General features: G+C 37.3%; 2 protein-coding genes, 1 long non-coding RNA gene and 4 other non-coding genes across 8 annotated transcripts; 2 read left to right on the top strand and 5 right to left on the bottom strand.

Moving 5' to 3' along the window:
* Window positions 1–51: 51 nt before the first annotated feature.
* On the top strand, window positions 52–3207 carry LOC116296637 (bifunctional 3'-5' exonuclease/ATP-dependent helicase WRN-like). Its single transcript, XM_031704689.2, has 8 exons — window positions 52–221; window positions 313–356; window positions 745–887; window positions 1250–1392; window positions 1898–1967; window positions 2101–2227; window positions 2716–2815; window positions 3086–3207. Exons 1-8 carry the CDS (start codon window positions 89–91, stop codon window positions 3130–3132), a joined length of 807 nt encoding a protein of 268 aa, XP_031560549.2. The 5' UTR covers window positions 52–88; the 3' UTR covers window positions 3133–3207.
* Window positions 2837–17854, bottom strand: LOC116296636 (polypeptide N-acetylgalactosaminyltransferase 1). Of its 2 annotated transcripts, XM_031704688.2 has the most exons (9): window positions 17547–17854; window positions 16550–17096; window positions 13278–13444; window positions 12579–12954; window positions 12095–12212; window positions 11193–11513; window positions 7920–8018; window positions 4587–4721; window positions 2837–4214 (listed from the first exon to the last, which is right to left on the bottom strand). In XM_031704688.2, exons 1-9 carry the CDS (start codon window positions 17581–17583, stop codon window positions 4086–4088), a joined length of 1929 nt encoding a protein of 642 aa, XP_031560548.1. In that variant the 5' UTR covers window positions 17584–17854; the 3' UTR covers window positions 2837–4085. The 2 variants fall into 2 exon arrangements, with proteins under 2 accessions (XP_031560548.1, XP_031560547.1); XM_031704687.2 differs by having other exon boundaries at window positions 16550–17854.
* On the top strand, window positions 4989–26958 carry LOC116296638 (uncharacterized). Its single transcript, XR_004197147.2, has 3 exons — window positions 4989–5047; window positions 9690–10006; window positions 26650–26958. It is a non-coding gene; the product is annotated as an uncharacterized LOC116296638 (long non-coding RNA).
* On the bottom strand, window positions 5098–5235 carry LOC116296646 (U4 spliceosomal RNA). Its single transcript, XR_004197148.2, has one exon. It is a non-coding gene; the product is annotated as a U4 spliceosomal RNA (small nuclear RNA).
* Window positions 5918–6055, bottom strand: LOC148906867 (U4 spliceosomal RNA). The gene has a single exon (XR_016121203.1). It is a non-coding gene; the product is annotated as a U4 spliceosomal RNA (small nuclear RNA).
* On the bottom strand, window positions 6472–6609 carry LOC148906866 (U4 spliceosomal RNA). Its single transcript, XR_016121204.1, has one exon. It is a non-coding gene; the product is annotated as a U4 spliceosomal RNA (small nuclear RNA).
* On the bottom strand, window positions 7536–7673 carry LOC148906865 (U4 spliceosomal RNA). The gene has a single exon (XR_016121205.1). It is a non-coding gene; the product is annotated as a U4 spliceosomal RNA (small nuclear RNA).

The following is a 26958-nucleotide window of genomic DNA, read 5'->3' as shown; positions in this document are numbered from 1 at the left end:
CAAAACGCTTGTAACGCCTGCTTGAGAATGACATTTGGCGAAATTCCGACATGTTAGTTCTCTTTTAAGGCATTATTTCAATGAATTTATGAATGTTTTCTGTGCCGTTCTGTTGCGAAATGATTCGTTAAAGACCAAAAAATCACAGGACATTAAAATGTCAGATGTTGAGGCCAAGAAACGCAAGCTTCCAGAATGGTTGAAGCGTTCCAGTCAGTCCGGTAAAACAATTTCAAAATGCGCTTGCAACATTTCCTTTCTTCTTTTGTTTCCCCCGAGAATAACTAATAAGCTTATTCTGTTCTCTTGTAGATATAGTTCAAACCCTTAGTGTTGATTATGCTAGTCTTTCAATGGTATGCAAATAATGTTGTGATATGTTGGGTTGGATAAACATGCAAAAATATGAAATGTACATGTACCGACTTCTAGTAGTTTTGATTGACAGCAGCGAAAAACCAAATTTCAGCTTGCTGCTCACAGCTTGTGAGTTTGCATGTTTATGAAAGAGCAGTAATGCGAACAGATTATCCAGTTAGAGCTCTTAATATCTACGCAAGGGACCCATAAAAATAATTACAGGACTAAAATAATATGGCTTACTCAATGGCCAGGCATGATGACCAGCTACATCAGACTGATTGACATGTGACCAGGCAAGAGGTCCAGCCTAAGAGGCATTCCTTATTTTTAGCCTTGAATTGTGATCTTTTTAGCCTTAAATTGTGATCTTTTTGGTTATAGGACAAACCGGGCAGAACATTACCTTCTAGTTTTTATGAAGGATTCAATGATGCCAAATTACCACTGCTTAAATACAATGGCAGAATAATCTATTGCTTGCATAAAGATGAATGCAATTTCATTTGTGACAGCCTTATTACAAGGTTTGTATAACTAATTGAGCACTGAGAAGGTTCCCAGATTTTTTTACCCTTGGGCTTACATGTAGATTATGTCAAAATACCAGTGCCTACCCACAGCCCAACAATTATGAGAGATACATAAAGTAAATATTCATTGACTGCTTTATACCCATGGGTAACAGTGTGTGCCTCCCTCTGTATAGAATATTGAATATATATCTAATTGGGCTGATCTGCTCAGCATTGTATCAAGCAATATTGAATATATTTGGACCAGTATGGGTGCGTAGAGTAAATCTGTTGTAAGAACACTAATCACCCTAGTGATTAATAGTTATAAAATAATATAAAATATAATTATGTTGGTGTATTTTATAATGTAGTGCTCAAGAAGAGACAGTGATGGGTTTCGATATGGAATGGAGAGTTTCATTCATAAAGTGTGGTGGTTCCAGGAAGACTGCCCTCATTCAGTTATGTGCATCAGAAGATACTTGTTATTTGTTTCATCTATCAAGAATGTCTGGTAGGTTCTAACTTATTTGTTATATGTCTTTATATTAAAGTGCAAGGGTCAAATGATATTAGGTGTAAACACTACCCGGCTAGCTCAGTTGGTAAGAGTATCGGTTTGTTGTGGGGGAGGTTGCGGTTTGAGTCCCGGCTGCACCAACACTCAGGGTTTTAAATAACTGAGGAGAAAGTGCTGCCTTTGTAATTACATCTACAATGGTTAGGTTCTAAGGTGGCTCGGATGAGTCCCATCTCTCCACACTTCATCATTGCTAACCAATATCAGAGGAACCTAAAAGAACCATTGAGGATGTAAAACAATTCCTGGCAGTGACCACCCTTAGTTCCTCACCTAATACTAACCATCTGTTGAGCAGAGAGGTGTGGCATCCCCTGTCTGTATAAGCCGCTTGTGAGAGCTTCCTATTCAAAGTAATTTTGAAATTGAATCTGTTTTCAAAAAACAGAAAACTTTGTTTCAACTACTGATTGATAATCATTCAAATCTATTATGGTAGGTTTTCCAAGTGCTTTGAAGTTGCTTTTGGAAAATGACAAAATATTAAAGACAGGAGTTGGAATTATAAGGTATGTACGGTGCATGTAAAAACACGATGTCAGTAGTAATTTATTTATATTTTAGTTTAGGTACTGTATTTATGAACTACTTCTAGGATTACTCTGACATGGCATGGTGTTTTACACTTCATTATTTTCTTAGTGACATTGGAAAGCTGTCAAAAGAATTTGATGTCAATCCAAGAGGTCTTGTTGATCTATCAGTGCTAGCAAATCAGCAACTTAATTCAAATGAAAACTGGAGCCTAACAGGCCTTGTTATGAATCTGGTATGTATTGGACTTAATTAATGCAAATACACTTGAAGCTATCAGCCAACCAATAGTATCAGTCAGTCAGTCAGTCAGTCAGTCGTCAGTTAGTCAGTAAGTCAGTTAGTCAGTTAGTCAGTCAGTCAGTCAGTCAGTCAGTCAGTCAGTCAGTCAGTCAGTCAGTCAGTCAGTCAGTCAGTCAGTCGGTCAGTTAGTCAGTCAGTCAGTCAGTCAGTCAGTCAGTCAGTCAGTCAGTCAGTCAGTCATTTGTTCTCATGCATACATCAGATGCAATTTCCCAGTCATATGATGGTGTTGAGAAGTTGCTGATCATCACAAGACTGGCCATAAACTCTTGATAGCCAATGGAGAAGCACAATTATTTTGGTACATCAAGAGTATGTTGTTATCCATTATTCAACACCCACTACAAACAAAACATCTGGGTTCATATTATTTACTAATTGATATAATGAGTTGACAATGGCTTCATTGATATCACTCAGTTTAAGCAGCAGCTAAACAAAGACCATAACATTCGCTGCAGTAATTGGGAAGTAACACCTCTGTCAAAGGAGCAACATGTATGCTGCAATCGATGCATTTGTAAGTATCAACAATCAAGAATACATTTATAAATACATTTTTAATAATAGTTAATATTATTTGTACTGCTCCAGGTGTACTATCATAGATCTTTAGTGTTTTGAATCTTCATATTTCCACTTTCTATTCTCTTAGTTTTCACAATGTTATATGTACTGTATCATTTCGCTAAAGACTTTATTATTATTGTTATCATTATTTATGATATGTCATCTTTTAACAACATATTTAAAATGAGCCAAGATCCCTTAACTTTTTTCTTCTATGCAGGCTGGATTAATGGTTTACAAAAATCTGAAGTCAATAAAATAGAATGACAAAGGTACTTAATAGAGTAACAGGGAAAGGACAAGACAGTAGCTGAAGGTGATATCTTTCCTTTCTGTGAGAATAAAGGAACAAAAATTGTGATGGCCAAATTGGTTGATGTAGCAAATTAAAAAATCCTTTGTTTAAGTCAACCAACATGGTATCTACCTGTATGTGTAGGATATCACATGCTCCCATGAAAAAGAAAATATTAAGATTATGTCAAATAGAATATAGGACTTTTAAAACTTAAAACCCCTTACACCAAGATAAATTCATAATCAAAATCTATACTTAGATTCCCAATTTATTTTTTTTTGGAATAAAATAAAAATTACTATAATATTTATTCTGAAGAAAATTTTTATAACCCTGTTGTTTGAATACTCTTGTCAAAGAGCTAAGTTCTGAGAGAAAGGATTTTTACATTAAAAACGCTGAAAAATGTTACACCCTATAAGGACCATTTCTATAATGACTAAGCTTCATCTTATTTACTTTTCTATACACAACATTACACCACCAGGTTCTATGTACAGGCTTTGCGCTGCCAAATGAGCTTTTACATGCCTTATTTGGTAAAACCAGCCAGCTTCACACCAAAATATGTCAGTTTAATGTACGAAAGTCCATGCATAGAAGTATGCAATATATATAAAACATAGTCATACTTCTGCTAGGGCAGCCTTTGATTCACTTGATGTCACATGATCATTCTTGTCTCATGCAGAATGTTGATCAGTTGATTCACAAGAATTCCTTCTGGTTGACAGCACATTGTGGTCAGTGTTTGACCACCATTTGAAGCAGATAATGAGATTTAAAGACTTTTATCAGCTGATTAAAACCCCAGAAATTTGGAGGACAAACAGATGAATTGCAATTCTAAATTCTATTGCTTTGTTGACAAGATTGAATTTCATTAAGAATATGCCTCATGGGATTCTCTTTACTGCTTGATTCATCTGTGCTTGTTAGAGAACACCCACTCTTGGGCTGCTGAACCAAAACACGTCTTAAGTGTAAAAGTTCCCGTTTTTGCATTAGATTCCAGACACTTTTTCCTTGCTTTGTGGTATATACTCTTACCCTAAAAATAAGAACATAAAAATAGTAGTATCTTCGTTTTGAACCACTCCGTCCTGAAACACTAGCCCAAACCCTAACCCAAAGCCCAAAAAACCCTAACCTTAAAACTTTATTACGGAATAGTGCCATTTCATGTAGTCTTACATGAAGTAGTAAGGTTATTTCAGCTGTTTCGGGTAGAGAAATGGAAGTCGGAAAAAAATAATAAAAAGTAGAGAAATTGATCTTTGAAATCAAAATTATTGCATACTCTGAATAAGTTGCGCGAAAATCCTTCCAATCATCGCAACAACGCTAAAACAGCTCCTAGTCATTCGCGCGCAAGAAAAGAATACTAAAACATTTCCTATTTCTATCGAATAACATTACGTACCATGGTTGTCCACTGCGCAGATTCAGAGTTCGTATCGCATCCCATCAACAGGATTTCTTCACCCATCGCTTCTACGCAAACAGGGTTTGCTTCATCACTTGATTGTAACTGACCACTGGCAGTCAGGAAAAACAACTGAAAAAAGAAAAAAAAAGAAACGAAAACTTCAACAAAAAGTTTTTAAATAAAAGACCCCTTGCATGTGACGTCAAAGCTGCTCGATCTGAAGAACAAAACGAAAGAATTCCAATCTCCTGAGAATTGAAACCTATTTTTTTGTCCCCCAGATTGAGCTGCATTCCAAAAAGCTGCAAGGGGTCTATACCGGTCACCGTTAGCGATGTTTTCTTTTCTTCTTTTAAGTTTAACGCACGCATTTTATTTATTTGGAATAGGCTGGGAGCCATAAAAACCATCAAGTGAAGAACGCAAAAATCTGGATACTCACTCACAAGAAAATGGTAAATAGATACTCCCCATTGTTAGTTATTTTATTTTTTTAAATATGTGGCCTTATTTAGGCCTCCAAAAATTGCAAAGCCGACTGTATTTCAAGTCGTCTTGCGGGATATTGGGAAAAGTTTTCAATCAGCAATAACCGCGCCTCGGATAGACCTCACTGGCTACGGTAATGCCACTGCGCAAAGATGACGATATTTTTTTCACAAGGTCAGGTCTTTGTAAGCAACACAGCACTACGTGTGGGATGGATTAGCGTTATTACTAATTCTGCGCAGTTGATTTGCGCATGGGTTTTCCAGTTCGCTGCATTTGCTGAATGAATATTTAAATTATCGGAATGCGTATACAAATTTTGATAAAGTTTTCCCGGGTGCGGAAACATCATAGCCGCCATGTTTGTTGAATCAACTGCGTCCACGTCTTATTCTTTTATTGACAGTACACAAAGTAGGCCCGCAATACACCAGTTAAAAATTCAATGCCTACCGCTGTTTTCGAAGACCACAGACTCATTTGCACAGGCTTAGCCTCGTTTATAAGTCAGCTATTCTCAGACACCATTAAAAGTCTGTGGGATTTCAAAACATTGATATTGTTCAAGCTGCACATTCTTTACATTAAAATTGACATTTGCAAATGATTTATTCTTAAGCGAGGCTAAGCCTGCATAGATGAGTCTTAAGTCTTAAAACATAGCGGTATTTACGGAACGAGAAAAGGGACTATTTAGCTAATGAATAATACTGGGTAAATTTGAAAATCCTAAGGTTAGAATCGCATGGGGGAAAGTTGAAATACTTATTGACAAGAAGAAGTTTAATAAAGAAAAACCTGAATAGTATTTAATTTTTCTTGTTTAAAATATGAAGCCTTATTCAGGCCTCCAAAAATTGCAAAGCCGACTATATTTCAAGTCGTCTTGCGGGATATTGGGAAAAGTTTTCAATCAGCAATAACCGCGCCTCGGATAGACCTCACTGGCTACGGTAATGCCACTGCGCAAAGATGACAATATTATTTTCACAAGGTCAGGTCTTTGTAAGCAACACAGCACCACGTGTGGGATGGATTAGCGTTGTTACTAATTCTGCGCAGTTGATTTGCGCATGGGTTTTCCAGTTCGCTGCATTTGCTGAATGAATATTTAATTTATCGGAATGCGTATACAAATTTTGATAAAGTTTTCCCGGGTGCGGAAACATCATAGTCGCCATGTTGGTTGAATCAACTGCGTCCACGTCTTATTCTTTTATTGACAGTACACAAAGTAGGCCCGCAATTTAGATAATGAATAATGCTGGGTAAATTTGAAAATGCTAAGGTTAGAATCGCATGGGGGAAAGTTGAAATGCTTTTTGACAAGAAGAAGTTAAAAATAGAAAAGACTGAATAGTATTTAATTTTTCTTGTTTAAAATATATGGCCTTATTCAGGCCTCCAAAAATTGCAAAGCCGACTGTATTTCAAGTCGTCTTGCGGGATATTGGGAAAAGTTTTCAATCAGCAATAACCGCGCCTCGGATAGACCTCACTGGCTACGGTAATGCCACTGCGCAAAGATAACGTTGAGTGTTCTACAAAGTGACCTGTATATATTTAACCAAGCACTACGTGTGGGATGGATTAGCGTTATTAATTATGCGCAGTTAGTTAGCGCGTGGGTTTTCCAGTTCGCTGCATTTGCTGAATGAATATTTAAAATTTCAAATACGTATACAAATTTTGATAAAGCTGATGTCACACGGGACGATTCGCAAGGACGATTTTTCGCGATACGCCGTTTCGCGAAAAATTGATGCCGTGTAACATGCCATCTACAACGATTTTTGGATTGGGCAACGCGTTGCAAGTTTTTGATTCAGCTTCAAAAACTCTCAACGCTGAATGGCGAATTTTATGCCAGTTGATTCGTGTAACAGCTTCACCAACGTATTTTCGCGCAACGCATACCCAAATTGCAGTTCAATACTCTCATAGAAGCGAGGCGATGTCAACAAACAACATGGCGGCTTTGAAATCGCTAAAAATCGTCCCGTGTAACCAAGTGAGCACGGCAGACATGAATTTGTTCATTGGTCTTCCTGTAGCATGGAAGCGCATGCTGTTTCTTAAAAATCGCGTAACATGTTGATTTTCGAACGAACGTTGCGCGAAAAGTTGACTCGTGTAACATGTATTAAAAATCGACGATTCGTATCGCGAAAAATCATCGTAGCGTATCGTCCCATGTGATCAGCTTAAAGTTTTCCGGGGTGCGGAAACATCATAGCCGCCATGTTTGTTGAATCAACCGCGTCCACGTCTTATTCCTTTATTGACAGTACACAAAGTAGGCCCGCAATTCAGCTAGTGAATAATACTGGGTAAATTTGAAAATGCTAGGGTTATGGATCGCACGGGGGAAAGTTGAGATCCGGCTTATTGACAAGAAGAAGTTTAATAAAGAAAATCTTTAAAACTATTTAATTTTCTTATTTAAATATGTGGCCTTATTCAGGCCTCCAAAAATTGCAAAGCCGACTGTATTTCAAGTCGTCTTGCGGGATATTGGGAAAAGTTTTCAATCAGCAATAACCGCGCCTCGGATAGACCTCACTGGCTACGGTAATGCCACTGCGCGAAGATACTGATTAGTGTTCTACAAAATGACTCGTAATTAACCAGGCACTACATGTGGGATCTCGTGTGTTATTGTCTATAATGTTTGATTGCTTCTTTTTTGTGTGTATGTTCGTTTATTTACAAATTTTTCAAAACGGTTTTCTACAATATTTATGGGAACACTTTGCCTTAACACTAGATTATTTCTAAATAAACCAAAGATAAGAGATTGGATTGACTGCGCATGCGCTATACAATATTTTGTCTCACCTGATTTCCTCCCATTCCATGACAAAGCGAGTAACCAAGTGCACCACCCATTCCTCTACCCATCGTATCTATGCACATTCTGTTCGATGGATTAGCGATCTATCAGAAGAAAAAGGTATTTTACTTACAATGCTTGGAAATGTACACACAGCACCACGTGTCACGCTGAAGACTAGCTCTTAGATCAATTAGTATACACGTTAAGTCTGTGATTGAGAGAGAAACTCCAAAGCACGTTATTATTACAGTCGATCTCGACGGCATGCGAGTAATCGCAATTTTGGTGGACCGGCAAAGTGCTTCCATGACATTGTCGGAAAATAACTTTTTTCGAAGTCACGTGCTTATGGAATATCTTGAAACACTTTGATTGACGTCTTCCAAAACCTACTTCCTCGCGAACGACTTTTCCGCGCATGCTGTTGAGTTCGACTGGTACGCTCGGGAATCGGATTCGTCGCGGCTAGGTAGTTGTTAGTGCACGTCAATCAAAGTGCTTTGATGGCTCTGTTATTGAAACGCCAAAGCCTACTTTACCGCGACGGTAGATATACGATTCGGACGGAGAATGCTACTTTTTGTTAACAAAATCAACGTTATAATATAGTTTATATAATTCAAACATACGAGAAATATGCACTAATTCTTGCCGTGCCACCACAGTTACGAACGTAACGCATAACGCGCGCACGTAAACAAAGACTGCACAGCGGTAACGCCAATGTGCAGGTCGCAAAACCAGAAACGAGAAGTATTGAAGAAATAGAAAACTTGCTTGCTGTGCTGTGTGTAGTTCTAAAGCACGCAGGGATTGAAAGAACACAAAAACTTGTAAGGAGAAGAACGACGCGTAGGGAGTGTACTTCTCAGCACTTCTCGAATGTTCTGCCAATCCCTAAGTAATTTATAACGTAAACAGCACAGCAAGTAAGTTTTCTATTTCTTTTATAAACTACAAATTAGAATAACCTTTATTTCATATAGGCGGGAATATGACGCAGAAGAAAGTGCGCTCGCGTTGTATGTGCTCTCATAAAGCACGCGCTCCCAACCAATTAGAACGCGGCGAGATTTATAACAGTTATATAAAGCCACATTAAAATGTTAAGCTGAAAGAATTTAAATCAATGTTTAAGACAATATTTACTAGTTTAAAATCGTTAATTCTTTATTGAAATATAATTTTTATAATCACAAACTATGTCAAAAATATTTTTGCAGGCATTCGTATCCAGGTTTCAGTTTTAGTTTATTACTTCTGTTATTTTCGAATACAGTGTATTCCTAATAAATTAAAAAAACCCACGACCCTTAGAACCATACATACCCATGGTCAGTCTTTATTTGTTGGATCCTTTTATTTAGTTTATCACTTAACAGACAAAATTATCGTTCAACATATTTATTTATTAGTGTTTAATCGGACATTAGTCTTCTCCGTCATCACTAGACGAACCCATTGGTTTAAATTTTAAAACAATGCTCTTAGTTTATACTTTTTGTCAGATAGATGGGTAGCCTGTGTAATTCATGGAAAGGGAGGACCGGTTGTGAGCTTGTTCACAAAATCCTTACACAGGTAGCCCGTCCGACGGCTTAGCACTGAGTTGAGCGTCCATGTATTATTGCGCTGTTTGGGAACATTTCTATAAACCCCAAGATAGCGAAGGAAAAATATATTATGATGTAAAATGAAGATGCGCAAACCACACACACGAAAGACATGTACTTTTGAATACTAATTCGCACGTTCAATCTTTGGTTCTCTAGGGAACAAGAACATGAATGATTAAGGAACTTGCTAGCTTCTGCTCAAGTGTAAATGTCAACGTGGCCTGTAAATACTGAAGTATACAGCAGAAAACTAAGAGCTCTGACGACTAGGAAAATATCTTCAGCTTCGCCGATGATTGTTTGCTGGTTGAAGTTTCTAGCTAGAGTGCAGAGAAACCATACTGAATGTGGTTTAAAGCGCTTGAGTTTGTGAGCAAGGAACAAGAAACCACGTCATGCAGTCAAGCTCAAACAAATTGGTCTACCAACCAGTAGATGGCGAGAGGACTCGACAGCGGGATCAGTATTAACAGGTACATGAACACAAAATATAAATTTATATCAAAGAAAATAGAAGAAGTGATTGATAAAGTTTTACGAGGAAGGCTTTTCTAGATTTTTGGCATTCATTCACGCATTCTTCACTAAGAAAAGGGGCCGCTTATTCTTAGCCTTGTTGCTAAGGGCCGTACCAGAGATTATTCATGATCACGGTGGTAGAATGCGAGCTAATAAGTCCCTCTATTTCCCTTGGTCACCGTCCATCTGTCTGTCCGTGTAGATTGGTCGAGGGAGATTGGTTACAAGTCAAAAGTCCCTGAGGGAGGGGGCTGGGGAGGGAGGGACGACCAATCTTCCTCGACCAATCGACACGGACAGACAGACGGACGGTGACCACGGAAATGGAGGGACTTATCTCGCAGTCTAATCACGTGATGGCAGCCATGTTGGATGACTAGAAAAAAACGAATTTCTCAATGATATTCTATTGTTACACAATCCACTACTCAAGAACGTTAACCTCAATAAAATGAAAAGGATTATTCACCGTGGATATAACTCAAAGATTATACTTATTTATTTTACTCACGACTGTGGCACCGGTCCACCTAACTGCCATATTCGTGAGACAAATGAATAAGTATAATCTTTGAACGTTAACCTCTATAGGCAATTCATTTATATCGTGCGGCATGTTAAGGTCAATGCACTACGCCCCTTTTTAACGTCGCAAAGTAAACTAGAATCACGTGACTATTGTCACCATATTAGGTAACAGGCATGACAATAGTGGTCGCGGGCTACTTTAGAAATGTGACAAACTAAAAATAATTTAAAATATAACAGTTAGGAGGTTTTTCCCTTTTTAGCACTAGTGATTTAAGTGTGAGATTGACTTGCGCTTGCCTCCTACATGGTGGCGGAAAGATTAATATTCATAATTTTCACTGGTCATGTGGCCATCGTCCAACATTTGATTAAGTAACTTAGGCATATTCACAGGCTGAAAGTCTTCTGGAATGAGAAAAAATGAAAATAGGGAAGAAAGGGACTGAAGAGAGAATAAGAAAATTCTCTCTTTATTCTCTCATTTTTCCAACCTTTTTTTCTTTTCTCTATCTACTTTAACTAATAAATAATCTAGAATACATAACTATTATCTCTCGAAAAGCACAATCCATTTGTGGAAGTCTAGAAATTCATTTATGAATCACTGACCTCGCCATAAACCTTCGCATCTCCTCCAGGCAGTGTCTGTTCGGGATAGATGTTATCCAAGTACCACTTGAAGCCCTTGCATTTAAGTCTTTTACGGAGATCTAATCTGGACTTGATATCTCCATACTGAAGAGTTTTCAAATCTGGTCTCTTCATGTACACGAATGTCTTATAGTCATCCATCCATACTCTTACAACGCGTGCAAGGTTCACGCTGACCTCGGTGTACCCCCCTGGGAAGCTGTACGGGAAGCGAGTACGAAACACGTGGCCAACTCGCGAACATGGCAGGATCTCTAGCTTACCGCCACATTGCCAAATCTAAAAAGCGTGTCAAAGAAAATTTAGATATGATTCTATCTGGGCATGAATAAATCAAATCATACGAGGCATGACATGTTTGCGTTCGGTCGGTCGGTCGGTCAGTCGATCAGTCAGTCAGTCAGAGAGCCAGTCAGAGAGTCGGTCAGAGAGTCAGTCAGTCGGTCGGTCAGTCGGTCTGTCGATGGGTCGGTCGGTCGGTCGGTCGGTCATTCAGTCAGTTAGTCATTCAGTCAGTCAGTCAAGTGGCAGTTGATCTGACCGTCGGTCATTTCCAACAAAACATTTTCCTTCAATTATTTCTTTTTTTTATCCCGTCCTTCCTTGCTTTCTTTATCCATTCCAGTTTAACATAACCATTCTATCTGTTCTTTCAGATGTTGCTTGATCAGCGAAAGATAAACACATGCGAAGAGATCGTTTTCAACTTATTTTTTTTCGCTTTAGTTCGTTTTCTTAATTCTTTTCTTTTATCTTACTGTCCAAATATCCTCTATATCAAAAACCGCCGCAGAATTTCAAAGCTATTACTAATGCACAAGGTGCCGGGCTGATAGGTTGCGCAGTGTTTTCAAACTCACCCTAAACGACATTTCTAAGTTCTCTCCTCCCCAGACGTCCATTCCCTCGTCGTAAGAACCAGACTCAAAAAAATACTTTCGATCGATAGAAAACAATCCTCCGGCCATGGTCGGTGTTCTGAAATAAAATAAGAACTAAAATTTGAAAAATTCAAGTGAAAGATTTTCAAATTATATTTAGCATTTAGTGACAATTTATATGCTTTTTACCCAATAATTAAAACTAAACAGCAGCAGGTGCACCATATCACGTAATTATTAAGACATTACGGTGACTAAGTTATCATCTACTGTCTTGTTAACTGATCAGTCAGCGCTTTCAAAACAATTGAAAAGATTCTCTTTTTTTCCAATTTCTCTCTAGATTTAGTACATACATTTTAGTAGTTGAGCCTGATGGAACTTAATGAAGATTGAATATTTTCAGGACATCTTATAATTCAGGATAATATTATCATGGTAGCTATCGACTACGGGGTTTTACCTGATAGGGTCCGTTTTGTCGTTTCTCTCCTTTTGACGGCTATACGGTAACGAGTGCCAAGAAAACTGCATGTCCCAACTAAAGCCCCCAATGACCCCAGAGGGTGTCCCAGAATACCTAAAGTTCTTTGCATTGATAATGTCTATAACAGGCACGGCTACGATAGTTCGATCAGAGTGAATACGACTCAGAAGCGGCTCTAGCCATCCCACATTGGTCTCACAGTGAGCGTCCAGGAATGTGATGACGTCTCCCTTTGCTGCGCGTGCGCCGATGAGTCGCGCACGAATGAGGCCTTCTCTTTTATTTGTTCGGATAATTCGAACCTTGCGAAGGCGAGAAGAGACGTATGCTTGTAGCTTAGACTTCAAGTAATCTGTTAGGAAAACGGATATAAATGGAATATTTTTAATTCTATGACACTTAACGTAGCATGCAAGCCAGAATGCACGCAGGTTGCTACGCTCTTTAAGATTATTGTTCTGTGATTTCTGTCTTCGTCAAATTGTGGCATCTTAAAGAGTGTACGGTAGTTTGCTCATTCTAAACTGAAAGTTTTTATATCCAGGTAATTTAGAATTCTGTGACCGAATTAGTGGCTTTTATTTCATTGTATATATCGAACGGCCCCTCATACTGTTAGTTCTGAGCATAAGAATCCACATTCCCGCGCAACGGATCGGCTGTCTAAGAACTCACCATGAGTACTGTAATCATCGATAAGTAAAATTTCTCGAAGCAGATGGGCGGGGCTCCTGTCAATCACGCTGTGAACCGTACGTAGCAGAGTAGACCATGCTTCGTTATGGAAACATATAACTATAGTCGTAGTGGGTAAATCGTTAGGGTACTTCTTAACAGCACACCTGTAACGTAAAAGAATAGCTATTTAAAGGCGAAAAACGTGCGTGCATGCGTTCATCGCTCCTTTTCGAATTGTCGCATAATTTTACTCGATTACTTCTGGGACACGACTCGCGTCATAGTACTCATGTTCTGTGTGTGTGTGGCCGTCGTTTTTTATTTTTTTCCTCAGTCATAATAAAATCGGAAAAGAGTTTCGCCAAGGGGGGACTCCATAGCTCCCCCCTCCACCCACGGTTCCTGTGGCATTGCTTTCCTCTTGCATGGTTAATGTCAAACTGGTTCGCGGCGTCAATACACGAAGTTTTATCATTATTAAAAGAGAAAAAATCTAATGGAGTGATTAAAATGTGAGACTTTAAAATGCACTTTATAAATACCATTTAATTTTGGATATTCATCAGGAAAAGCCGCCAAATCATCAACGCAGACGATGATATGGAACTGTTTTAGTCATTTTCTAGTTAATGTGTTTTAATCGACATAGTCATTTTAGAGATTTCTTTTCCTTTGGGCTTAAAAGCTGAATCTTTTATTAAACTAGTCTATGGAACTAGTCTTTTTATATTTATATAAATCTATAGATATAGATATATTTGACAAAAAGCATGTGTTTTAAACGCTGAACACTAGTTTTGAAATTGCAAGCGCTTTTTGGGTGAGATATACGTGTATAATTAAAAACAAATTAGATGTATGTGATACAATCTAGGCATCTCGATCAAAGGTTACCGTAACCATTATAATAAGGCAGTGTATGGTTTATTCATTAGTATTTGGTGTCGTGTTTGAAAATCAGGGGGGAAGGGCCATGAGCAGAGGCCAAGCGAAAAGCATCGTTAAAATTGTGTGCCAAAAAAGGCCTTGTTTCTCGAATAGCAAAAAAGCCTATAGTAATGGAATAAAAAATAGATTCTTATTTATATCAGCACTTTTTTGATCACAATACTAAACGTTTTTCGCTAAAAACGGATACAGGTCGGCCCGGAAGTTTTGTCTGAAAGCAAACTTGAGAAAAATGAAAATATATGAACTCTTAATCCGCACTTTTTAATACTAAAATCATGCCTTTCACAGATGTAGAATTGAAATCCACTAATAGCAGCGCAAGCAATTGAATCTACATATCATAGTATTATAGGTTCAGGTCGGTTCAGGTCACGTAACAGATATTACACAGCAAATTTAGATCAACCGCTCCCTGCTCTGACTATTAGGCCTTCGTCAAAACACTTCTGTTTTTCTTTGCCCTCCTTTTTTATGTGTCTTATTTTATTTTTTACTTAAATAAACCAAAACACACAATAGGTGAATTCTTGTCTATCATGATCTTTTTCCTTTAATTTCGTTTTCTTTTTCTTATTAATGGCTGGGCGAAACAAAAAATTAAAATTAAATTATTTGGTTTAAATTTTCATTGCGAATAGTAGTTATAATGACAATAATATTATAATTCTTATTTAGCGAGCTATAAAAATTAAACGCGCTTTACAAAATGAAAAGAAAATTTACGTTAAAAAGATAGTTAATTCATTAAACAAAAAAAATTCATCTTTTTCTTAAAAGTACTGGTATTAAATCAAGGGCATTAAATTTCACTAAAATTCTTTAGTGGGAACGTCTGACTGTTTGTTTTATCAATATGCTGGAAAAGATTTGGTTTGCCCTTTAGGAATCTGGAGATCCTAGCTGTTTTGAAATATATTTTACGATGAGAAACCCTACTGGGGGTGTTCTACATTCAGTAATGATTCGATCTCACAATACAATGAAAGACACAAGATTCAATTAGCAAGAAATAACCAGAGGAAATAGGATCAATAAATGGAACATTAAAAACAAAATCTATAGACAATTAAAAATTAAAAATTAAAGTTTTTATTTATGTCAACAGTAGAGTTTAGGCGTCTTGGACCAAATTTTTCTTAAGTATCCACTTCAAATGTTATTCTAAAAGACATACATACAAGCACTAGCTAGCAAAAGCATTTTAGTCCATCCATTGGTATCCATTTTCGCGCCCTTTTTTTGCTACATGAAGACGCGCGCGTCTTTGGTTCAGTGGAAATGGCGCGAAAATCAAAAAGGTTCTCAGAAAAGAAGAAAACAAGTGATTGAAGAGAAAAATTCTGAGAGGGATCATTCTTGGCTTCTACTAAAATATCCATTGCTTACAGAAAGCAAGCACTTCAAGGTAATAATAGAAACACTTTTCTCTGTCAACGCTATTTCAGCTGCGTTTTAAAACATTTAGCGAACCATTATAGAAAGAGGAAACGGCACCAATACTAAATACTCGAGCTATTAGTCTGAAACGTTCTCGAATTCTTACTAAAGTCAGGGGAACACTCAAAAACATTTCAGTTGTTCATCCTAGCTATAAAAACCCTTGAAACTCTTGGTCAAATGTTGTGAGTTGGCGGTTCGACTGGGCTGCCAATTTGTCGCCTGCAAACATTCTTCATGTAGTCGGAAGTTATTTATACGTGTTCCATCAATCTTGGTTAATAAACATTTACGAGATCACTTAGTAGAAACACATTAAGATTTTGAAAAGCATCTGCCCACATTTCCTGGTATAGTATCTTGGTTATAATATCAAAACTATCGAAATTGAAGTCCCAAAGTGGATATTCAATTCCGCTTTTCAAAACGGAAAATCGCTGTCCGTTCTTTTCGCAAACAAGAACAAAAAACTGGGCTTGATTGGTTACAAATGGATATTTATTTTGAGCAAACAAAAAACATTTTTAAGTGCGTAAAGAAAATAAAAATAAATTAAAGAAAACTACTGAGACATTCATACTTATAATTGTTTTATCAGAATAACAAGAGGCTTCTAGTCCTAAAGTTTTTTGGAAAGACTGAAAAACAAAAAGGCAGGAAAAATGCTGACAATTTTCATTTAAAAAAAATCTTTAAACGAAACAAAACAACTACAGTACCGGACAAAGACATCAATTAACCTAAGCAAAAAAATATCAAATACTATAAAATGTTGAAAATATCTTAGATTAAGCTTGCATTTTTTACATTTTTTTCTAATTTCGAGAAAACACTAAATGTATTAAGAAAATATCTATAGGCACCGGAAAAAAATTACTTACCCTGGTTCTCTAGTATCTGGGATAGATCGATGCAGGGAAATCTTCCTGCTCGCAAGCTCATTGAAAGCATGCTGGTTATATCCTTCAGTCTCTTCCTTCTTCTCGTTCTCCTTGATGCTGACAGCTTGTCCATTTTCTCCTGGGCCGTTCGGATCTCGTGCAACCGGTTCCGTTTCAAAATCAAATTCTTTTCTTGAAGGCTGAACCTGTTCTGTCTTCACTGTAACCTTTGGCTTAATGGAGTCCTTGTTTTCTTCCTTCATTACCTTGATCTTCTGGTCTGCATTATGTAAATCACTATCTTCTGAACTTGTTGGAGATTTAACATTTCCTATGTATTGTTTAAGCCAGTTTTTATCGTCTTCATCCTTATCTTTATTACTATCTTCGTTTTCTTGGTTCTGTGATTCTTCAATTTTTGGAATTTTTTCCAAAACAGTTGGTTCTTGTTGATGCTGTTTTTGATGCGTCTGACCACGTGGCAATCGTACGCCATTTAAATTCCCCGGTAAAACATTTGCTTGTCCCTCCTCTCGACTTTGAGTTCCTTGTCGTAGAGATAAGAATATATTGCCTTGGTAGGTATATAAAAGAATAATATTCAACATAAACCAAAAAATCGAAGTCAACAAGGCTACAACGATGACCTGCCTTGAACGATGGAGCTTCAACTTCATCCTGACTGAGTGAAAATAACTAAAGCTTATCAAAGGAAATTATATATATATCCACGCTATCGAACAGAGCCAAGTAGTAACGCCAACGTCGATCCGGCGGCCGACAATATAATCCTTGTATAAACCGTGGATATCTTTGATTCGAATAAAAATCATTAAAACAAACACTTTCAGGCCTAGACTCGTCCTAACTATATGATAGTAAATATCTTGAAGAGTTTATATATGTTTGCTATAATTTTACCAAATACAACATCGTTCTTTGCCGGCGTAAGTTTGCTTCCATCGGCGAGAGATTTAGAATTATCTGGAGTACCTACTAGCTTGATGGATCTTGGTAGATGTGAAGCCTTGCATTGGTGAAAGCCACTACGATCGCTGGTAATTGTGGGCTCATATATTATCGACTGTGTTTTGACTGTAATGATTTTAACAGTCGTTGCAAGGCTTTGCAGGCGAGTTATGACTCAGAGCCTTTCCTGTATGCGCTTTTGGAAGATCAAATGTCATTTTACGTTATATAAAACCGCGCAAGTGCTATGATGACATCGACGACGTTAAACAGAGGGAGGATTGGACAGCTGACCAATGGCCTTTGTAAACTGCATGAATGACCAAGAGTGACAAACTAATCTACGCAAAGCGTAAAACAAACACCGTTACTGTGTCTCTCTGATGAAAAATATTAATTTACATGCGCCAATCACGAGGGATTATTACTAGCGTATTATTCGGAGCCGCAAAGTTGCTTTGACGAAGATGAGATGCTAATTTTAGTCAATAAATATTTTAATATAATTGATTCTATCTTAAGTAAAATTGACGTGGGCTTGCTTATATTCTTCCTTTTGTTCTTCGTTTTTTGTTTTTGTTTTTTACTGTAAAGTAACACATCACGAGTTGGTAGATAGCGGAGACTTTTGAGGAAGGACGTGATTTTCTTTGAGTACTCGATATGTTGAGAAGAGCTTTGTGACATACATTCAGCCGGATCTAGGGTATCTTATAGCGCTGCTTACTTGTATTTGGAAATTTATAGTCTTAATCCATACATTCATTTATTCATTTATTCGCACTTTTGATATATATTTTTTATTCTGACTCTACAAATTTTAATCGGTTTGGGTACTTGATCGTGACGGAGACTGATAGGTTTTTTAAAGAAGTCCAAGCTTTAGTCGCTAAATACCGCATCAACCAACCCGTTGCCATAGTGATTTCCTTCTCTACGAGTCATCTTTTAAAATATTGGTTTTAAAATTACTCCTGCTAGTCGTACTAATATTTCTTCGCGTTTAAAACTCGATTTTCACAAAACAAGTTGAAACCCCATTTCAATCAAAATAAGGAAGCAATCTTAGCCCGCTTCGGACTCGACCACCGTCGTGTTCCGTTTAATTGTTACGTTATCGAGGTTTATATAGAATTATAATTTGAGCTCCTCGACAGCTTTGACGAGGCATCCTTTAAAAAAATTGCTTTATTTTTTCTTTAATTTTATGGAGAATTTGGTACTGGGCCTATATTATCTTTTTTTAAATATACCTTTGTTTTTCGGGTCAACGAAGAAGACTTCTTGTCACTTGCTGTGTCATCCATTTGGTCAGCTGTTAAGATGCAGCAAATCCTCGTTTTGATTTGAATATTCAAAAGGACACGTGTCGTATCTAAGAACATCTCTGAAAACTGAAACAAACTAAAAATATGATTGTTAGATTAGTAATTTATTTTGAGTCTTTTCAGGTTTATCAGCGCCTACCGATGCGTCTCCCATTAATAAGGAGTTAAGAGTCCTAAAAATAAAAAAACAGAGGCACACTTAATTTGAACCTTGAGAATTTCTGCCGAATAAATAGTCAAAGTCACAAAATGGCTTCGTAACTTAAGCTTCAGTGCAAAACCGATGTATTCATATTGTTTATTTGTAAATAATTTCGATTGATTATCGGTTTTACAATGCCGGACAAAGGAAACGAGGTTTTTGTAGTGGGATTATAATTAGCTAGCTATTAGCAAGAAAAACACACAGAAATTAGCCCAGGAAAGGAAATTATTAGGAAATGAGCAGAGTTTATCGTTTCTAATATATTATAACACTACAGGTCAGACTACAGGTGATGATTGCTGTGGAGAAAGTGCGATGAAGATTCAAAACTATTAGAGACACTCGAATGATAATTTAAACATCCATATTCTACATCATCAACAATTAAGAAATTCCCGGCGCTCGGTTATACGAGGGGTGAATAAGGCTATCCCAATGATAAATTTATATCAAGTACATGAATTTTTTAGATAGCAGCATCGACTAATCCACTGGATAAGATTTATTCGTACAACCGAACCTTTGTGTTAATGGGGGAAAATATTCTGATTTATTTTTCTAGAACTTATGCGACAATCTCTTCAACACACCGATTATTTATTCGATATTTTATTTCCCAATTTTTTTCCGATTCTGATTGCCTCACTTTTTTTCTTAAAACAGCTGGTTATTCTCGTTTAAAGAAGTAAAGAGGAGAAGATCTGATATGATAGCCAATTGATAATCTGGCCATCTGCCCCTAACGCTGTAATATAATCCTCTCGAAAATCTAAGTTCTCTTCCTATAGTGCGGCTCTCCACAAGTCCTCTCATTCAATTCCTCTCTTACACTGCGAGCAGTCCCTCTATTTCCCTTGGCCACTGTCCGTCTCTCTGTCCGTGCTGCTTGGCCTAGGAAGACGGACAGTGACAAACGGAAATAGAGGGACTGCTCGCAGCCTATTCCTCTCTCGCTCATTGGCACCCTTGATTAGCAAAGCACACTGAAACAGTATGACGCGGCAGAAATCGACTCGGCGGTTGTGGGTAAATTTACGGGCTCATCTGCTTTCTACAAGCCTATGGTTTCGAAAGAATCCCAAGAATTCCTGGGTTTCACTATAGAGCTTTCTCGTTTTTATGGTGTAAAGATGACTCCAAGAACCAATCCAACTGCCGCGTGGCAAACTCGTTGATACCCTCCTTTGAATCCTTGTTGCACTCTTGAGATATTAGGTTTCTTCAAGAGCGCATAAGTGAGAGAAACTTCTTAATAACGCGGCGCCATGTAAATTCCCGGTCGGGCTATTTTCAGTAGCCGGATGCAGTTTAATTTTCGCCTACTCCCGTGCGTCATCAACTTGCGCGCGTGTGCTCTTTCCTTGATCACTAAAAACGAAACGGAAAGAGCGTTATTAAAAAGTTTCCCTCTCTTATTTATGCTTTGGTTCCCTGTTCTCCTCTCGCGTCCTTCTTACAAGAGCGTTGCGTTGTGCGTATCAAATTACTCCGATCAGACTTTTATATTCACTCACTATTTACCTAGACTGTGAAATAAGCGAATATTCTAAAACATGCGTTTGTCTTCATTCAACATAGTATGATAAGAGTACTAACACTGATTTTATTGTGTTCGGTGAGTTTCTACGTAAATCCGAAGAATTTACCTTAATGCCGGAAAAAAAATTCTTTAGTTCGTTCTTCAGAATAAAATGCTTTAGAAATATGTTCTTACTTTTTTTCTTTATAAGGCAGTAAAGAAATCTTTTTCCAATTTAATTTCGAATTCTAAAATCCGCCATTTTGTTTTGGGCCTCCGAAAATAAAAAGGAAAAAGAAAGAAAAGAGCCGATATTACGTTTTACGTTTTCATTTGTAAAAAGCCGCCGTCTCGTTGCCACGAGGGGGGGAGGGGGGGATGACCCAATCCGCTCTTCTGCCTACGCCCTTGATAGTAGAGATCCCAGGGGGTTTCAATTGACTGGTGCAAAAATTACGACAAGCGACATGGCCTTGAAACGGGCACACGAGAACCACGAACGAACAACTATGAATGAAACAAGACGCTCTTGGGGCGTGCACTGGGTTGCCCAATGTGCGGGTATACTGGACCTTATTTAACACCTAATCTTTGTTATGTACCGCTATTTGGGGGGAGGTGATACTTTGAAAAATTTTAGGTATATTTTTTTCAGAGTTTCCTAACACTACTGATGCGGATATGTAAACCGAGAAAACAACGTTGCGTTACTGACATCACTAAGTTTAAATATACTCTCTATCTTGAATTACACAATAACCTTTGACCTTACAAAGACTCGTTAACCTTTTTTTTCTGACGAAGTACATATATTTCTTTCAAAAACCGTGTACATGGCCAAATAAGCGACATAAATTCGCGTAGAAATATGTTTGAATGGTTCGACCTCGGGTCGATTGCCGAAAGAAATCCGTTGAACTGGTGTACAGTGAGCTCCAAGTACGGGTCAGAACAAGCGAGGTAGTATGTGAATACAGGCAAATTTCATGGCTTAAGGACGCGAAGATTAATCTCTAATGCGACTTTCTCGGTTCTATAGGGATGTGAGAGAAGGGTCATGACTAAAATTTGGCGCTGGAAAGAAAATTCGAAGACGTACGAGGTTTCAAAGACCCGTGATGGTTCGCTTTTGGGACTCGAGTTTCCAACCTTCTCTTATTTCTTACTGGTGGGGGAAAAAATATTAAAACGGGCTAAATTCAAAAAATAACCACGCAGTTCAAAAGAAGTGCTATTTCTCAATGATCGGGTAAAATTTCGAGGCCTTATTTAACGTTTCAATGATTTTATTGAAATTTTTGATGAATCTCCATACATTCCCTTATAGCAGGACACCACAGAAACCAAGCTTGGGCTACCTGTGGGTCAAGTTCAGATCAAGATTCTTGTGTAATTCAAGATGGAGAGTATATTTAAAACTTAGTGACGTCAGTAACGCAACGTTGTTTTCTCCGTCTACAAAACCGCATCAGTAGTATATTGGGAAGTTCTAAAAAATATATACCTAAAATGCTCTAAAGTTCCTCCCAAATAGCGGTACATAACAAAGATTAGGTGATAAATAAGCTCCAGCATACCAGCACATTGGGCAACCTGGTGCACGCTCCAAGAGCCTCTCACTGCATTTTTTTCAAAATGTCGGAATAGAATCGCTAGTTATTTATGATACAATAAAAATCATAGGGTAAAAGCTGCAAATTCGGCGTATAAAAACGTCTACGTTCCGTACGATCCAGCCAACCGAATTCCAGTCCATCCATTTATGTACGGTTCCGGATTTTTTCAAAATTAAAAACACTCAAAATTCGGAAATTTAGAAGAGAAAAACAAGTTTTAGAAGTTGGGCATGTTTTTGCTATACATTAAAATTATCCATGGACTTTCAAAAAGTCGAAAATTAAAATAAAATTGTGATTCAAGCACCAGTCATTTACTAAAGCCCAATCACTTGCATTCCATTCCAGTCACATCCAAAAAACATCCAATTTATCTTATTAGCATCTTAATGGAAGAAAATTAGTTGTTAAAATCTGTAGCGATCTACAAAGTCACCTATAGACACTTAATGTATACAGTCTTTTCAAAAACCTTTGCCACTGACCGGCTTCACGTGACTTCAACCAGTGCCACGAGCTAAAACAAAAGCTTTTTGCTTTTTATTTATTTATTTTTTGGTGTTGCAAAATTTCGTAATAGAATCACTAGTTTATATTTATAATATAATAAAAATCATAGGGTAAAAGCTGCAAATTTGGCGTATAAAAACATCTACGTTCCGTACGATCCAGCCAACCAAAGTCCAGTCCATTCCAGCTATGTACGGTTCCTGATTTTCAAAAATTCAAAAACACTGGAAAATTGGGGCATTTATTTATTTATTTATTTAATAAACTTTCACCCTAAAATAACTATTACAAAGTATACTAAAAAATTGGGAAAAGAAAAGAAAATGTTTGGGTGAGGAAAACACAACAGAGCTGGGCTCCAAACAAAGTGTCTAAAAAATATCAAATGATAAAAAGTACAATATGGAATATAATATGTAATAATAATGTATAAATATAATAGATTTATATCTGCAGTAGTAATGTGATCTAAATAATGATAATTTAAAATATTAATAATATTAAATCACTCAGTAACAGCAAGCATAAGAAGTTAATAGGTTACGAGAAGAGCAGTATTTAAGGCATATAGATTTCCAGGTGTTAAATCGATTTACATCATAGAAGTTAGTAAGAGCACTAAAGTAGTGGTTAGTAAGATGTAATTTAAAACTCTTAAGTGAATTACAGTTACGTAAAGAAACAGAGAAGTTGTTCCAAAGCTTAGGTAATCGGTTAAAGTAGATAGTTTGAAAAAGTTTAGTGCGGCACTTAGTAATTAGCAAGTCTAGAGCAGAGCTGTTACGAGTGATGCGAGTCGGCGGAGCCTTACTAGGAAAGTATTGATGAACAGGAATATTGACAAGACCTAAGCGACATTTGAAGTAGAAAATTATGTCTTTGGCTTCATGATGATAAGAAATAGGCAATAAATGTAACTTTTGCAATCTATCTCTGTAGGATAATGGGTCATCATACTTTAAATTTAAAATATATTTTGTTGCTCTTCTCTGTATGGACTCTACTTTAGAAATATTTCCAATTGACTGAGGGGCCCACAATTCACTTGAATAATCTAAATGAGATTTTACATATGCTAAATATAGTGATCTTCTGGTATTAGAAGCAAAACTGCTTGGGCTATGCCTACGTAAAAATCCTAACATACGATAACATTTTGCGATAGTATTATTGATATGTGTATCCCATTTTAAGTCAGTAGTAACCGTAACACCCAAGTCTAGTTGAGATGATACCTTAGCTAAATTATCAGAGCCTAATCTATAGATAAATTCAACAGGGTTCTTTTTGCGAGTTACTGTCAGCACTTCACATTTTGAAGGATTAAAGCGAAGATTCCAGTCGTGTCTCCAAGAGAGCAGATTGTCTAGATCATCTTGTAAAGAGATACAGTCCTCAGTGTTGGTAATTGCTTTTGAACACTTTGAGTCATCAGCAAAAAGAGCCAATGTGTTGTCGACTATGGAGGGCAGATCATTTACGTACAGAAGGAAGAGTATTGGCCCCAATATACTGCCCTGAGGCACTCCAGATAGCACGGGAAGACTATTTGAAATAGAACCATGTACTATGCAACACTGGCTACGATCTTTGAGATAACTAACAAACCAACTTAGAACAGAATTGGAGATACCATAATGAGACCAGTCTTTTATGAGAAACACTAAATGCTTTAGTTAAGTCGAGGTATGCGATATCAGTCTGCATTCCTTTAATAGGAGGGGGAAACAGGTTTTACAAGTTGAGCATGTTTTTGCTATACATTAACTATCCATGGCCTTTCAAAAGGTGAAAATTCAAAACGTTTCACTGGGTTGCCTGCGACAGCCTAGTCGTAAAATGCCTTTGGGTTTTTACTGGGTTGCCTGTTACAGCCCAGTTGTAAAATGCCTTTCTTTTTATAGTCTCCTTGTGAAATGGACATTTCTTTCGAAAGAGTACCCATATATGACAATATTTGAAGAATATAATCAATAATGGAGAGATCGAGAACATCAGAACGGTTAGCGAAAAACAATTAACAATTTAAACATATTTCTAAACGAATTTATGTCGCTTATTTGTCCACGTATCTTGAAATAAATATCATTATTTCGTCAGCTCAAACGCCAAAATTAAAATTATTATTAAAATAAGACACATTTAAAAGTTGTAAAAAAAATTGAATAATTTGATGTGAGAAAAAAATAGGTGCTCGCAAGTTCTGAAAGAAAATTACACCTAAAATGTTCTAAAGTACCCGCTCCTCGCAAATAGCGGTACATAATAAAGATTAGGCGTTAAATAAGCTCCAGCGTACCAGCACATTGGACACCCCAGTGCACGCTCCAAGAGCGTCTTGTTAACTAAAAACTGAAAGCTGTATTTTCCTTAAGGCCATACTAATATTTCTGACTGTAGCTGTATTAAAAATTTGAATTACGATTCTAGAAATCTTCTTTCACTGCTCAATTATATGCTTCTACAGCCCTGATTTACATCCTCAGCTGCTTAGCCAATCTATGAGCCATTAATGAACACGTCATTCAAATCCATATATGGGTACTCTTGCGCAAGAATGCACTTATTGCGTAAAGGAGAAGACAAAAAAACAAACAAAGGCATATTACGACTGGACTGCTTCAGGCAACCCAGTAAAAATAAATTGACAGCGAATTTATTTCGTAATTGCTAAGGTTTCAAAGAGTTGTTTTGACTTATCTACTCTCAGCGCATAATTAATATAAATCTGACTGATTTGCTCAAGAACACTACTTACTGGCTTAATTATATGGATTGTGGGAAATAAATCTCGCAGTCTTTATTGATCTCAAAAAGGCCTTCGACACTGTGGGTCATGAAATACTCCTTCAGACACTTTCTTTTTACGGTATCCGTGGTATCAAGCTGCAGTGGCCCAAGTCCTATCTTTTTAATAGAACGCAACAAACTTTTGCCAATGGAGTGCTGTCAAGCCCCGAGAGTATTAAATTTGGAGTCCCTCAGGGTTCCATAATTGGTCCGCTACTTTTTCTACTTTATATTAACGACCTACCTGGGTGCTTGACTTACTCCATCCCAAATATGTATGCTGATGACACCAATATCACAGGCAGTGATGTTGATGTTAATAAGATTGAAACTCTAATAAATGAAAATCTTGACTCTTTGCGCAGATGGCTTCTAGCCAACCGTCTCAGTTTAAACGTGGTCAAATCGGAATATATGTTTATTTCATCAAAGCAACGCTTAGCAGGCCTCTCACGAGACCCGATTATCAAAATAGGCGATGGCCACCTTAAACGAGTTCAATCTACTAAAACTTTAGGGGTTATTATTGAACGTCTAAAATGGAATGAACACATAAAGTATGCTTGTAAAAAGGCTAGTAAGGGACTTGGGGTAATGCGGCGTATTCGCGACTATGTACCATCGAAGACTCTGGAGAATATCTTTTTAACGATGGTGCTCCCACATTTGGACTACTGTGCTCCAGTGTGGGATACCTGTCGGAAAGGGTTGCGCGACCGTGTACGAAAAATCCAAAATCGTGCTGGCCGTATCATAACCCGCTCTGACTATACAGTTAGGTCTAGTGATATTCTCCAAAGCTTTCACTGGGATGATCTCGAAATAAGACGCTTCAGGCAGAAGGTGAAAACTATGTATAAGATCAGTACTTGTGTAACCTATTCAAAAATGTCTCTGGAGTTATGATTATGGTCTTCATGGTTGTCACTCAAATTTGTCACTACCACTTCCTAGGACAAACTTCTTAAAAAATAGCTTTAAATATAGTGGAGCAGTTGCCTGGAATTCTCTGCCATGATGTGATGTGATTCCGTTTATAAATAAAGTATTATTATTATTATTATTATTATTATTATTATTATTATTATTATTATTATTATTTACACAAAAATCACAATGTACTTTTGAATACTGATTTGCACGTTCAATCTTTGGTTCTGTAGGGAGCAAGAACATGAATGACTAAGGAATTTGCTGGCTTCTGTTCAAGCGCAAATGTACGAGTCAACGTAGCCTGTAAATATTGAAGTACACAGCAGAGCTCTGACGACTAGGAAAACATCTTCAGCTTCGCTGGTGATTGTTTGCTGGTTGATGTTTCTAACTAGAGTGCAGAGAAACCCTACTGAATGTAGTTTAAAGCACTTAAGTTTGTGAGCAAGGAACAAGAAACCACGTCATGCAGTCAAACTCAAACAAATTGGTCTACCAACCAGTAGATGGCGAGAGGACTCGACAACGGGATCAGTATA

This window comes from Actinia tenebrosa, unplaced genomic scaffold (assembly GCF_029948245.1).
Source record: "Actinia tenebrosa isolate PJP-AT-01 unplaced genomic scaffold, QUT_ActTen_1.0 PGA_scaffold4__44_contigs__length_22323623, whole genome shotgun sequence".
In the NCBI taxonomy this organism is placed as follows: Eukaryota; Metazoa; Cnidaria; class Anthozoa; order Actiniaria; family Actiniidae; genus Actinia; species Actinia tenebrosa.
This window is presented reverse-complemented; position numbering and strand designations above follow the sequence as displayed.